This window comes from Pan troglodytes, chromosome 23, assembly GCF_028858775.2.
Source record: "Pan troglodytes isolate AG18354 chromosome 23, NHGRI_mPanTro3-v2.0_pri, whole genome shotgun sequence".
NCBI lineage: Eukaryota > Metazoa > Chordata > Mammalia > Primates > Hominidae > Pan > Pan troglodytes.
The window spans coordinates 24,342,707-24,357,863 of NC_086016.1; the positions used below are offsets into that span (position 1 = coordinate 24,342,707).

The 15,157-nt window shown below is 54.0% G+C and overlaps 1 protein-coding gene across 7 annotated transcripts in view; it reads left to right on the plus strand.

Moving 5' to 3' along the window:
• The window catches only part of LOC100608824 (uncharacterized), a 57,071-nt gene that overhangs the window by 23,311 nt on the left and 18,603 nt on the right, over positions 1–15,157 (plus strand). For 6 of the 7 annotated variants that reach the window (XM_063808314.1, XM_063808311.1, XM_063808312.1 and 3 more), the window contains one exon: positions 2,884–3,026. In XM_063808314.1, coding sequence (XP_063664384.1) covers positions 2,884–3,026 — 143 coding nt within the window. Of the gene's footprint in view, positions 1–2,883; positions 3,027–4,028; positions 8,141–15,157 lie in introns of those variants that run through there. The other variant, XR_010156192.1, reaches the window with a different exon arrangement.

Genomic DNA, 15,157 nt, shown 5'->3' on the forward strand with positions numbered 1-15,157 from the left:
CCCCTGGTTCCCTCCATATCTGACGTGGTCCCAGGGCCCCTCTCCCTGTGTTTCCTCTCTGCCCTACTTTCTTTCTGGCTGCCCTTCCAGGACTCATTTTTGGCCCTGGTAAGGTGGAGTCTTGAGGTAACTATAGGCCTATTAATAACTCCTCTGATGTTCAACCTGCCATTTGTTGAGACCTCTGAGCTTAGTCAGAAATCTGCTCCTGCTGGGACCTGAGACCTGAGAGAGGGCTGGAGGGAGCTGACAGTGCAATGGCAGTTTTCCCTGGGGCAGCCACTCCAGGGTCTATTGGCAGGTATCTGCCAAACTGGAGCTTTCTTTTGGGTGTCTGGTGTTCTGAGGTGTGATTTTCCCTCTGAAGATAGGCTGAGCCCCAGGTGGGTGCCTTAGCCTCAGAAATGGGTCCCCCTGAGCTGGGAGCTGTGCTCTACCCTCAGTGTCCTAGGACACCTCACACCTGGCCCTGCCCATTCTGGCTTCCGAAGCCCACAGAGAGGGTCTGTAGAAATTGCTAGATACGAAAAGACTACAAATAAGTCATAGGAAGTGTATTTACATAACGCAGTGGTTTTCAGCCATTACTATATGTTTACTTCAGCAAAGGCGAAATTTAAGAATGTTAATACCCTGTGTCACCCTGCAGAGATTTGGATTTATTTGATGGGGCAGGAGACAGGCATCTTTGGTTTTGTTTTGTTTCGTTTGTTTCTTTTTTGAAAGCGGGACTTTGCAGTGTTGCCCAGGCTATAGCGCAGTGGCACGATCATGGGCACTGCACCCTTGATCTCCCAGGCTCAAGGAATCCTCCCTTCTCTGCCTCTCAAGTAGCTGGGACTATGGGCATGCACCACCATGCCATGCTAATTTTTGTGTTTTTTGTAGAGGTGGGGTCTCACTGTTCCACCCAGGCTGGTCTTAAAAGTCCTAGCCTCAAGCTGTCCTCCTGCCTCAGCCTCCCACAATGCTGAGTTGACAGATGTGAGCCACCATGTCTGGCCTGTTTCTTTGAAGAGCTCCCTTAGTGTTTCTAATGGGCATCCAAGCAAAGAAGATTTTGCTGGCAGAAGGCTCGTGGAACCCTACTGAGGCCGCATCTTCTTCACAGCCAGCAGATCATTCCCTGAAGTGTCTGCTTAGCAGTGCACAGGCTATTTATATCCTGGGCTTTGGGGAGCTGTTGGGTTTGGGGACTGGCTGGCACATGAGTATTGGCTCTGGGATCTGTCACAGCCTGGTCCTGTGGAACACCCAGTCTAGGATCCTCCTTCCCAGACCACCATCCTGCCTCTCACTGCCCCTATGGCAGGAGACCAAAGCCATGACCCCATGGTCAAAGGCATCCATGTACGGGACCGAAGTTGAGTGACTCATGTGGGGAGGGGCGGGGCACAGCTGCTTGCTGGAAGGGTGTTGGGAAGTATTGGTCCATCAGCTGTCATGTCCACCTTTTCCTGCTGAATCCCAGCGATCCTCAGTGGTCTGAGAAGCGTGTGGCACCTGGGTTCTTGGCTGGCTGAGCTGGTGCTTTTGCAGCCTCTTTGGGGCTCTTGTATGTGAGGTCTCACCTGAGTTGCTTCAGGAAACCTTTGACCCTCAGGCTACCTCCTGCTTAAGAGCAGAGCCTTTGTGTGGAGATCTGGCTGGCCTCTCTAGCATCCAGCCTGTCCTGTCCTGTTATGTCTCGGTTTGAGGTTGTGCGGAGGGGTCTCTTCCCATAGAGGAGGCAAGGCCAGTCGTGTGGGTCAGAGTGAAGCATGGCGATCCCAGCTGGCTGTGCCCGGCCTTTGACTGGAGGAGTCTGAGAATGACCAAGCCTGGGGAGCTGCCCTTCCTGGGAAACGGCATGTCTCCTCCCCTATTGTGGAGTTTCTGGATGTGATCCAGAGTGTACTGGGCCTCTGTAGCATGTGCTGGGTGTAGCTGTGTGATTCAGGGTGGGAGGTGCAGGGGATCATCTGCTCTGAGCCAGATAAGGCCTGGACAGGACTGGGGGGCAGCCCTCGAAGCCAGGTCTGATGGGAGAGTAGTCATGGGTAGGGAGGGGACAGGGTCACCAGGGCTGTGTGTCACCTGTTCTTGCTGCTTTGTCTGCCCTGGGAGTGAGAACAGAGGTGGGCTGCTGTGGACCCACTTTGGCTTCCTGCAAGCAGGTGTTCATGTGGGGAGCAAGGCGGGTGGGTGGGGGACAAAGCTGGTTTCTGAGGTGTTGAGTGGTTCTTTGTATGTCATTGTCCTTTTTCTCTCTGCCTTCCCCAACAGCTCTGCTGTAGCAGCCCACTGACCAAGTAGGTCACTCAGAGCATCCTGGTCCTACACATAAGCGTTAAGGCCCCTGAAGGGCCAGAGAAGGCTTAGGAGTTTCTCAAGAGTGAGCCCAGGGTGGGAGGGGGCCAGAGTCACTGAGAACAGCCCGTTTGAAAAGTCAGGCAGAGGGATCCTGAGCCCTGAATATGCCTGCCTGGCCTGCGGTAACCATGCCAGCAGGGTCAGGGCATTTGGCCAATTGCTGTCTTGGTGGAGGCAGGAACGTCTTGCTTCCCCAACCCCTGTCTTTTTGTCTCCAGTATCCTTGGAGCAGCTGCAGGGTGGGTAGTGGGGTGTCTCTCCCAGCTGCTTGAAGAGATGAGCCTCCACCCGGCTGCCTCTGCCAGGGGAAACGAGTAATGACTGCAGCAGGGAGAAAAGCGAGCCCAGCCCCTTTTAGAATCAACCCTGCTGCTCCGATTCTAATTTTCAGTTCAGATTTTGCAGGCATGAGTGTGGGTCCCTGAGTACCTGCCCTTTGAATTCTTTTGGTGAGGACTGAGCATTCCCCCAGGAGCTTCTCATCGAACCCCAAAAACACGGCCCCCAATTCACCACCTCATCCCTTCCCAGGACCTGCTGAAGCTCACACCCGTGGACCACCCAGACTGCCTGCGGCTACAGGATGCCCTCCGCATCTCCCAGGACTTCTTTCTGGCATCAGTGTGGACATTGACCCCGCTGGACTGCAGTCACAGTGGACTCCCAAGGGGCAGGTGAGCTCATGGCCGCAGCAAGGCCTCACGCTCAGGTTGAGGAGCCCAGAGTGGACCAGATCCCCAGTCCCTTCTCTGATGGCACAGGCATCTCTCTGTGCCCCTTGTCTCTGCAACCCTGATTCCCCATTCCCAGCCAAGGAGAGGTCTTCGATCCCTGGTCATGCTGATTTGATTCCCTGTGGCATTGGGGGCCCTAGGCTGAGAGCTTTAAGCCCAGTCTCTCAATAATCCTAAGAATCCAGTGAGCCAGAAGAGGGCACAGGACCAGAGACTCTCTCCAGGTACGCCACACAGTCTTTGAGCTGTGTCAGAGCTGGACTGTTTACCTGGGGCTGGCTGTCTGGAGGCCCCAGGCATTGTCCCCCACACCAGGGAAGTTGGCCTGTGGGTAACTCATTCTTGAATGCAGACACCTGCCTATGCCATCAGGGTGACCCAGGAGGGTGAGAGAGCAGGACATCTCAGCCACTTGAGATTGACTTGCATGAGCAAGAGCCAGGAAGGGAGCCCCACAGAGGGAAAGGCTGGTATTAGAGGTGGCCAAGGCCATCCAGGTTGCTGGAACATTCCACATGGGCTCCTGGATGTCAAACAGCAGTTTCCCTGGGGGCCCTTCTTGGTGGAAGGGTGGGGGTTAGTCCAGTGAGGGGAAACAACACTCAGCATGAGAGGCACAATTAACCCCTGTGGGTCGGCAGCCTGGCCCAGATCAAAGGCTTCCTGACCGATAGAGGTTGTTATGTGGCCCTGAGGAGTGAAGACTGCCTGGGTTCATGCTGCTTTGTTACATTTGTGAGTGAGGGGCAGGTCTGGAGAGTGTCTGATGGCACATAAGGAGCTGTTTCTGTGCAGTTGTTGGTTCTGGTTTGCAAAACCATGGGATATCACTAGTTTGTTTGACTCTGGGGATATCTGAAAAATCTCTGGAAGACTTAGAGTAGCATCGGTTGTAGGTCATCTTAACTGCACGGTTTCAATGCACGCACCTACATCTCGCAGTGTACGCAGGTCACACGGTGTGTCATAGAGACAGGAAAGACTGGGACAGATGGTTGCAGCCCCATGGAAGCCCCGCTGACTCTGAGGGTGGCTGAGGGGAAACTCTGGAAATCCTCATGGAGTAGAAACCATCCAGAGCCCAGGTGAGAGGTGGCTGCAGGTCCCCCCAGGACACTTCTGCAGCCCCGACCGAAGGCAGCCCGGGGTCTCCCATCCCCTGGGTATATTTGTTAAAAATGTGTCCATCATATATGAATTTGGGTTTGGTATTTGGTTCCCTCGTTGTGTCTTGTTCTGTATTTTTGTGTTAATGTCAATACCGTATTGTTTGGACCACTATAGCTCTTCTATGTCATTTGTAATCAGGGAGCATAATACATCCATGTACTTTGTATTTCCCAGTGGTGAGATTGCTAGATGACCTAGTAATTGTATTTTTAGTTTGAGGAGGAACTGCCAACTATTGCTCATAGTGTGTACACCCATTTACATTCCCACCAGTAGTGTCTAAGAGTTTCCCTCTCTGTAAATTTACACTTGTGATTGCCTTTTAAAAATTCTGTTTTTGCTTTTGGCAACATTCATTTTATGTGGATGGGGACACTGTCTTAGTGTGATTTGATTTAAATTTTTGTGATGATTAGTGATGTGGGCAAGCTTTTTTTTTTTTTACCTGTTCATTTCCTGCCTTCTTTTCAGAAATGTCTATCAGTTCTTTACCCAAGTTTTGTTGGATTAGTTGGTTTTGTGTATTTTCCTACTTTATGTTAGTTTCTGGTATATGTCAGATGAACACCTTCAGCTCCATGATTCCTTATACTTACCGCCTCACAGCATCCTGTGCTCATTCTGTCTCTTCCGCTCAATGACCACTGCCTGTGTCCCATTCTTCTCCCTCCCCAGGGCAGGGCCCAGACCTCCTGCCTCCCATGGAAGCCTGGCCCAATGCGGGGCCAGCCACATGGCACAGTGTCCAGGGCCTTTCTGAGTGGTGGACAGGCCAGTTGGCATGGAAAATGGCGTCTGGGGTTTCTGAGTTGACTGTTGAATGCAGACTCAACCCACTCAAAACCAGTCACCACCACTGCCACCCAAGCAAGCCACCTGGGAGCCTGGAAATTGCTCTGCCCACCTCTTGCCATGGGCACAGACACATACCATAGGGAGGACTGCCAACAGACCCAGCCCACCTGCCCCTGGTCCCCAAGGATGACATTCAGGGGCCTGGGGATCACCCCAGCCCACCAACCACAACCTGTGTCCATGCAGGCTCCCACAGGGCCTAAGGACAGGCTGACCCCTCCCAGAGAACCCCCACCCCACAAGTACCCAAGTACTTCACCCAGGGACCTGGGTATAGACCTGCCCTGCCCTCCACTTCTGGCATGTGCTTGCACCAGCAGGGGGCCTAACAACAGGCCAGACCACCTGATGCCAGCATCAGGTCCCATGCCATCGTGGGACCTGGGGATCACCCTGCTCTACCCATGAGCACCATCAGGGGCCCCGGGGCAGGTTCATCCCACCTGGCATATGTATGCATGAACTAGAAATGTGTTTGCCTGCTGGGCATGGTGGCTCACGCCTGTGATCACAGCACTTTGGGAGGCCAAGGCGGGTGGATCACCTGAGGTCAGGAGTTTGAGACCAGCCTGGCCAACATGGTGAAACCCTGTCTCTACTAAAAATACAAAAATTAGCCAGGCGTGCTGGCATACGCCTGTAGTCCCAGCTACTCTGGAGGCTGATGCAGGAGAATCGCTTGAACTCAGGAGGCGGAGGTTGCAGTGGGCCAAGATTGCGCCACTGCTCTTCAGCCTGGGGGATAGATTAAGACTCCATCTCAACAGCAAAAAAAAAAGTGAGAAAGAAAAATGTGTTTGCCTCTGTGATACTTTCAACAACTCAGAGACATGGGGAAGCAGTTGATACGACATAAAAAAAAGCCCGTGGCAGATCCAGCTGACAGATGTGATGGCAGTTCTGCTGCTATGAAAGCAGTCTTTCTTTGACATTAAGGTTTGTCACAGCTCTTGAAAATTTGGCAGTGAGGTTGAAGGTCTCTCAGAAATTCCACGGATCCTTGTATTGCGTATGCATGAATAAAGTTAGAAAACTTCTTTTATCTTTCTCTAGAAATGAATATGAACTTGGATTAACTTTCTGAGTCAGTTCCCTTGGAAACATGGAAAAGGTGGAATGTCATCTGTGTTGGGTTACCAGACTACAAATAAAAATGGCCCAGAGTTGGTCATCATTATCTGAATTGGGAGAGCTATGAATGAATTGTGAAACAATGGGGGCATCTCGAGTTAGAGAAGAGTATTTGCAATTTTTGAAGTCTGCCATCAATTGGACTTTGCTATTGTTAGAAATGTTTTGAAGTCTGTGGTCAACTTTTTCGTGGCTGGCTTTGGAGAAAAAATCAAGAGGTAAACCATACTTTGGGTTTCCCTGAGCGCAGTGGTGTTTGTAACTAGGCATGTCCGTTGCTGGGACCCTTGAAAACTTTGACCATGGGACTGTTAAAAGAAATCTCAGTTTCTTTTTGGGACACAGGCTTCTAAGCTTGGTAGCCCTGTGCCCACCCATGTGACCTTGTTGCTTTGCACGTGAGGTGTCACTTGGGGAGCAGGATCCAGAGAATAGCTCCTGGCCTGAAGTGTGGACAGCCGTGAGGATTCCTGCTAAAGACACAGACAGGATACATCTGCTGGCACACGGTGTTTCGTGTCTTGTATCCTTCTACGTGATACCAATGGCACTATTGGCTTCATGGGGACTATTTTAGTCGTGTGAATGTTAGATGTATAAGTGAGCTAAGGCCAACCGAGGGCACAGTGGTGTGTCAGTGTCACTAATCATCAGAGAAACACAAATCAAAACCACAATGAGATCTCACCCCAGTTAAAACAGGCCTTTGTCAAAAAGACAGGCAATAATGAACGCTGGTGAGGTCGTGGGGAAAGGGAAGCCCTCAAACACTGTTGGTGGGAATGTAAACTCCCGACCTCAAATGATCCGCCGGACTTCTCAGCCTCCCAAAGTGCTGCTGAGATTACAGACGTGAGCCACCAGGCCTGGCCACAAATGGTATCGTTTTATTTTATATGCGATGGTTCATTTCAAGTATATTGAATACAGTTCCCTTCTGCCTGTTTGTGTTGTATCACAAAACTCATACTGAAGCTCTAAAACCAGAGCATTTGTAAGCCACTCCTGGATTTTGAATGGGGCATGGATGGACTCAACCTCTTTTAATTCCTCCAAAGAATCCCATGAGATTTTAAAAAAACTTTCACTTTAGATTCAAGGGGTACATGTGCAGGTTTGTTATGTGGGTATATTGTGCAGTGCTAAGCTTTGGGGTATGAATGATCCCCAGCACCCAGACAGGACCCAATATGTAGGTTTTCAGTGCTTGCCCCTCTCCCTCTCAGCCCCCTGCGGTTGTCCCCAGTGTCTATTGTTCCATCTTGATGTCCATGTGTACCCAGTGCTTAGCTCCCACTTGAAGTGAGAACGTGGTATATGGTGGCTCACGCCTGTAATCCCAGCACTTTGGGAAGCCGAGGCGGGCGGATCACAAAAAAAAAAAAGATAAAATAAATAAAGGCTACAAATAAACAGTCAGATGAAGAGATAATATAAGGCAAAGACTGGAAGACTCCCAAGTACAGAAGTTTCTGTCCTAATGGAGTTGGACACATGGATGAGTTGGGTTTTTTTGTTGTTGCCCAGGCTGGAGTACAGTGGCACTATCTCAGCTCACTGCAGCCTCTGCCTCCCGTGCTCAAGTGATCGTCCCCCTCAGCCTCCCAAGTAGCAGGGACCACAGGCATGTGCCACCATACCCAGCTAATTTTTTTGTTTATTTTTGTAGAGATGGGGTCTCTCTATATTGCCCAGGCCGGTGGTGAACTCCTGGGTTCGAGCCATTCACCCACCTCGCCCTCCGGAAGTGCTGGGATTATAGGCATGAGCCACTGCACCTGGCCGTGGATGAGTTCTTATTCACCTTCCTGTCGGCCTCCACATGAAGCTCCCCAAACCTTGTCCTCTTTGGCCTTGTAAAAAATATATATAATTAAAAAATTAAAGACAGGGTCTTACTATGTTGCCCAGGCTGGTCTTAAACTCCTGGTCTCAAGTGATCCACCCACCTCGTCCTCCCTTAGTGCTGGGATTGCAAGATTAGAGATGCCAGCTGTCAGGTGGCTAGGTAGATTCAGTGTAAAGTCCTAGAAGACGCATTTTAGTAAAAACAGCTAGCCACCTGACAGCTGGCATCCATCCATTCAGTGAAAATTGTTGGGCACTGTGGATACTGTGGAGGAGGCAGCAGTCGCAGCCGGCCTGCAGAGTGAGATGCAGTGCCGGAGGGCTTCAGGAGGAGGTGGCATTGTGATTGGTGTCTGAAGAGTGTCTCCATGATAATGGAGTCAGTGCAAAGTCCCAAAGACCGGGAAGGAGCAAGGGGAAAGGACGGTTCATATCCAGCTGCCCCACTCCAGAAAAAAAAAAAAGGAGGAAAGGACAGGTGCCAGCAAGGTAGGACAAGGGGGACCTCTGGAGTGTTTTTTTTCCAGTGGGGGAGGGGTGTGCTCAGATGTGCATGCCAAGCGCCTGGGCTGCAGTAGGGAAACAGCAGAGGGGCTGGGACCTGTGATTGGGAGTCTCCAGGTGAGAGGGGTGGCCTGTGGGGACTGGGGATCAGGTGAGGCTGGGAGTGGGGTATAGAGGTGGGAGCAGCTGGACAGGCCCAGTGAGGATGCAGGGGCAGCTGCCCAGGGCTAGACTCTGGCTGCCCTGGTGGTAGGAGGTCTGGGGAGGCAGCTGCTTAGCTCAGGCTTGGGCACGTCCATCTGGTGTGTCTGAAACATAAGCCAGCAGGGCGCAGACTCGTCAGTGAGAGCATTCCTGAGCCCAGTATCCAAGAAGCAAGGGAGGTCGGGAAGGTGCTGCTATGAGGCAGGGGGAGGTCCCCAGAAGTCCAGATGAGAGCATGGCGTGCGTGGAAAGTGCTGCGCAGTTTTGGCATCAGTGAAGTCACAGGGGGCTGTGTGCGAACAGGTGTGCTTGGGCATGTCACCAGGGAGGCCTTGAGACATGAGCGGGTTCGGGTTGGCTTTCCTGGAGACCAGGACGTGGGATAGTGTCGGGGCTGAGGCATGGACAGTCTTCCTGCACCCCCAACCCCTCCTTGGAGCTTTCAGACACTGCAGATAATTACCAGGTGATGTGATAAATACTACCTGTGGAGGGTGCCTTGGGCAGGGAGGACAGGGCGGCCAGGAGGGGTACCCTTTGGGCCCCTGCTCTGAGCTGCTCATCAGGAAAGGTGAGAAGCTCCTACAGGCCTGGTGTCAGAGCCTGGCGAGACCCTGTGAGGTCTTGAAAGTAGCAGATGCTCCCTACAGTCTGTGCGTGGCCGTCTCAGGGAATCCACCCAGTAACTGTTGTAGTTATCCCTGCTCTCTAGGTAGGAGACTGAGGCCAGGAAGGGAAAGGCTGCTGTGATACCCACACTATCAGTGGCTGGGGTTGAGTTTGAACCCAGGGACTCTAGGACCCATGCCTCTGCCATCCTGCCTCTGAGTTTGGGAGTTGGACTTGTTCCATCAAGTGCCAGGCCAGCCCTGCTGCTGGGTGCTCCCAGGCATTCACAAGCTGACAATTCTGAAGGGCCCACGCACTTGGCCATGCTTCAGTCTGTGTCCTCACATCACAGGTGGGTGCTGGAATAACAAATGCTGCAAATGGCACTGGGGGTGTTGGCCAGGCTCTGGGGGCACAGGAGCTCTGCCCATGCCCACAGTTGGCCTGTGCTGACCCCCCTCCATCACAGCTGAGTGGCACCAGCACTTCCATTGAGCTGAAGTCTTCCTCCCATTCCTTCAGTGTGGTCTTTGTGGCTCAGAGAATTTGTGGCCAGGTACAGGATCTGGGGTGGCCCCTGTTTCTCTGCTCTGTGGCCTTTGACAGTGGGCAGGATCTGAGGCCAGGCCCACCTGCAGCAGGTGTTACAAAGAGGCAAATTGGCGCTTAATGTTGGGAAGAACTCGCCAACCAAACACAGTCCCACTATCTTTGGAGGTAGTGAGCTCCCCATTGGGGAAGGTATGTAAGCTGACCTTTCTGGGATGCTGGAAGATCAGAGGGCAAACACTTGAGATTCCGTGATCCTAATATTGACTCCAATGCTATGATGCTTGGATTTGAAGTCAGTTCTATTTAGCCAGTTTACCAAGTGTCTCCTTGGTGCAGGACACCAGGAGACACAAAATGTCCGGGATAATATTGGGTTTCTGGCTCCCAGGGGTCCCTGAGATGTTGTTCCAGCGGTTCTGGAGTATGGGCCAGGCACAGCTTGCATCTGGACCCATCCGCATTGCTCGCTCATTGTGAGCCTCATGACTGCAGTTGAGGATGTCATGCCCCCATGCACCCCCCAACCCCACCCCGCCATGGCCTTCACCATGGCCCACTCAGGGCACGAGGATTTCCGGGTGATTCCTGTGGTCAGCTTCCTGGACCTGACAGTGGGGTGGGGCTGCAATGAGACGCCAGTTGCAGGAAGTGGTTTGCACAGCCTTCCTGGTGTCATGGGTCACTGTCTGGCCGAGTGGCTTTGGGCAGGTCCCTTCCCCTCTCAGCCTGCAGGTTCCTATGCCAGGAGCTCCCTTCTTGCCCCACCAGGGCCTTGTTTTCCCAGATACAGAGGTGGGGCAGATCCCAGCCCGTTGAAACAGACAAGGTTTTGGAGGCCACATTGGGCCCATTTCTCAGAGGGGCAGTGTGGCTGGGTGCTGAGCCAGGCACTGGACTGGCCCCTTGAGCCTCCTGTCAGGCTGAGGCCCCCGAGGCACTGTGGGCTGCTGGTGCCAGTACACAGGAGTGATAAGGAGATGAAAGTCACTAGGATGGTGGGGCGGCATCCCCGCCGGGCTGTGTTTGCAGCTGCCCCTGGCTGGAGGCCAGCTTGGCCCTGGAACGCTCCTCAAGGAACAAGGACACAGAGAGCCAACTCAGCCAGCCTCCACCTAGCACCCCAATCAGCACTCCCTTCTTCCCATGACCCCTACCCTCTGCCCGGCTCCTGAAACCGGCCAAGGAGCTAATGGACACCCACCAGGGTCTTAATGAGTGAGCCAGGGTTAATGGGTTACTGGGCCCGGTGACACATTGACCAGCCTCCCAGGGCTCTCAAAGTCCAGACTGGCCTGGCCTTGAAGGTCTTAGCTCGGCCACCTCCTTTTCCAGCTTTGACACCTCGGGGCTCAGGACGGGCCTAGGGTGGTCAAGAGGTCCCCTGCAGCCCTCACTTCCTGGAAAAGGCTCCATTTCCTGGCCTTCAGGCTCAGGTGGTTCCTTCTGCCTGTCAGGTCCTCCCCAAATCCAATCCCACCTCCGGCTGGATTCCCAAAGCCCCTATTCTGGTGTCTGCCCCTCCCGTACGGCTCTTCCCCCTGGGGTGACCATACTGTCTCATGCCCAGCCAGGTCAGGGCTCCTTGAGAGAAGAATCTGGAGGGGCCAGGATTTGATGAGAGAATGAATGATGGAATGAAAGAAGGAATGTAAGCGTGCACCTTGCTGAGAGTGACAATACTGGCAGGCTGCAGACCATGTGTGGACCTTGATCTGAGGGCTTAGAGGCTTGGGCCTGTCAGCCCTGTGGGGGCACCCACGCCATCTCATTGAATGGGGCAGAGCAGGTGAGGGTGTGATGGATGGATGGGCCTCGTCCCCCTGCTCCCACTGTCTGGGGTCCTCTGTCAGCCTGTCTTGTCAGACCCCTGAAATTGGGGGTTGAGGAAGGACCGTCCTGGATCATGTGACTCCCTTCAGTCCAGGTGACCAGGGTCCTTGGAGTGACATCTCTTAGAGCCCCACCTGTAGCTCTGCAAGCTGGGGAGAGGGCCTGTTAGGAGAGGCATCCCCTGCCCTGGGGTTGTAGAGGTGAACTAGGCTCCTCAGACCTTGTGGGGCCTCAGATGCTTACATCTCCAGCCCCTCCTGGCGTGGGCATCTGGCTGCAGCCCAGCTCTGTGGCCCCATCTCCCAGGGAATCTTTGGTCTAATCTGTCTTCCACTGAAACCTGGCCTCATTCAGCCCCACCAAGGCCGTCAGAGCTCAGGTCTCTCATTCAGGGTTTGAGACCCCACCGGCCTCAGACCTGCAGCGGTCCCAGATCACACAGCCCCAGGGATGGGACCAGCAGCCAGCCATTGTCCCACCTGCAGCAGTTCTTGTGCCTTTAATGCCTCCCCCGCACCGCACTGCCCGCCCCCATGCTGCCTGGGGAGGCGGGGAGGAGAGGAGCTGGGTCACAGCAGGGAATCTTAGCTTGGTTTTAGTGTGCTGCTGGACGACCAGATCCAGAGTCCGGTGAGCCAGTGAGTGAGGGCAGCTGGCTGTGGCCCAGCGCTGTGTGACCCGGAGGAGCCACTCACCCTCTCTGAGATGCTGGACATCATAGGTGGGGAAGCTCAGGCCAGGGGACTCCCAGGAGTGTCTGGAGGCCTGAGTCCCATTCTCAGCTCTGCCGTGTGCTTGCTGCGCTCTAGAGGAGTTCCTCTTCCTCTCCGAGCCTCGGTTTATGCACCTGCGCAGTGGGAGTGAGTTGCACTTCGGGGTGAAGGGGGAAACTCACATGGGCACATCCTGCAGAGGGATCCCACAGAAGGGGAGAGCCCTGGGTTCTCTATCCAACTGCGTCTGGGCTAGGGGGCGCCTCTGTTTCTTGGCTAAGTGGGTTTGAGAGAGGTATGCCGGTGGGTGAGGGAGGGCTGGGGCAGAGTCACCTGACTTACTCGAAGAAGCCCTTGAGAGAGCCGTGGCTTCTTGGAATTGAGAGGGAAGAGTGGGCCAGACGCAGTGGTCATGCGTGTAATCCCAGCACTTTGAGAGGCCAAGGCGGGCGGATCACGAGGTCAAGAGATCGAGACCATCCTGGCCAACATGGTGAAACCTCCTCTCTACTAAAAATAGAAAAATTAGCTGGGCGTGGTGGTGCATGCCTGTAATCTGAGCTACTCGGGAGGCTGAGGTGGGAGAATCACCTGAACCCGGGAGGTAGAGGTTGCAGTGAGCCGAGATCGCGTCACTACACTCCAGCCTGGGCAACAGAGTGAGACTCTGTCTCAAAAAAAAAAAAAGGAGGGGAGAGTGCAGCATGAAGAAACAGACCCAGGAGGATCTGGCAGCCCTGAATGGGGGTGGGGGGTCAGCTCTGGAGTAGAGCCAGAGCTGTGATGGGGTTGGGGGACCCTGTGTCCTTGGGCCATGCTTGCCTCACTCCTGGGTTCTGTTTGTGGCTGTGGATTGGGGTGGGGCAGGGCCGGGTGTGCGAGGGGTCATTGCCCAACTCCAGGGGGCGCCTGCCACCTCTCAGCTATATATATGGGGATATATATATAGTTCTTTCCACAGGTTTCCAGCAGGTAGTGGTTATTAAATCTTACTGAAGGGGTGTTTTTTCTAATTCTCAACACTGCACCGCACGGGTAGACAGCGTGGAAGATGGATTCCAACTCCAGGTCTGGGTAGTAAGCATCCAGTCCAGGGATGTAGACAGGCCTGGAGAAGCCACAGAGATCTGTGCGTTCTCATACCCAGGGATAGTGACTCCATTCTGGGGGCTGGCAGGGTAAGGGGTGGGTGGGTCCTGGGCTTACCCGCAGGTCTGCAGACCTCCTGGGGCCAGCTGACCTCGGTAAATCCCTTTTGTCTAAGCTTCAGTTTCCTGCCTGTGAATGGGGTTGGGGCTGTGCTCTGGTTTCACCCTTGTGGCTCTGGGGTTGTGGTGACAAAGCCATCAAGCTGGGTTGAAGGATTAACCAGGAAACTTCAGACTGGCTGCCATGTCTATCTCTTCCTCATACTCCTCTCTCTGCTGCATCCTGGGAAGCTGCTCTGCTCAGCCTAGATGAGGCTCAGTTGTGTGTGTGCGCACGTGCTTGCACGTGTGTTGGAAGTGGGTGGTACTGACACCAGAGTCAGTGTCTCTGGGTGAGTGAGGCTTGCACATTTCTGGGGACAGGGAACTCACTACCTTATGTGCCCAGGACAAGAGCTGTGGGGTCTGCAGAAGACTTCTAGGCCAGCCCCTGCAGTCTTTCCTTGGGTGACATGGCTTCCCCAGACCCACTTCCCCCTAGGTGCCCTGTCTGCATTCAGGGGGTAGAGGGCTGACTGGGACAAAATGTGACACACTCAGCATGCGAGGAGAAGCCTCCTTCGTTCTGTAGGCCCTACCTCTGTTGACATGGCCTTTGATAAAGTGCCTCCCCTCCTGTCTCCCCTTTCTGGAATCCTCAGCTGCTGCCAGGCTTCAACTGTGCCCCATCAAAGGCAGCTCTGTCTCCCTACTTTCCCCAGCCCAGGGTTTTCCTTTTGGGGTCAGCTGCGGGGGTCTGAGCCATCCTTTGCGCACTCAGACTTTCTTCCTGCCCACCTGCTGCTGTGAATCCTGCCTGTCTTATATGCTCTCAGGCAGAGAGGACACTGCTGAGCAGGCCGGGGCAGGGGACAGAGCCCTGTGGCTCTCCACTTTAGACCCCTCCCGGCTGACTGCCATGGAATGCAGCCACTTAGCAGGGCCAAATCCCCTGATGTTCCTGTTGGCTGTCTAGCCTTCAGGGACAGGTCATGGGGCCTTGGTTCCTGCCCTGACATCTTCCCAGTCACCCTGATCTTCAGCGGGAGGAATAGCCAGGGAAAGGACTTGGTCATAGCACCTCCACCCTAGGGCTATTGAGGATCTCACAGTTGTGTGTCTGGTGGGTTCTGTCCAGAGCCCATTTGAGAGCAGTGGATGACAGGACAGGCCTATGTGACCCAGGCAGGCAGCAATATTGGGTCAGCCTTCATGTCCCCTTCTGTCAGCTGGGGCAGCCTGGAAGCATGATTGTGGGGTAGGTGTTATGGGCACGGAATAAACCTCAGGTGGAGGCTGCAGGGGCTCTCCGGCACTGTAGGCACAGCAGGCCCAGGAGCAGGGGAGGGAGCCATGACTCAGGGAGCCTCTGGCCCATATCCTTGGCAGATGAGGGCCACAGGGGAATGGGCAGAAGTGTCCAAGGTCCCCTGGGCTGGGCCCGCGGCTGTTCCTGGCTCAGACTTCT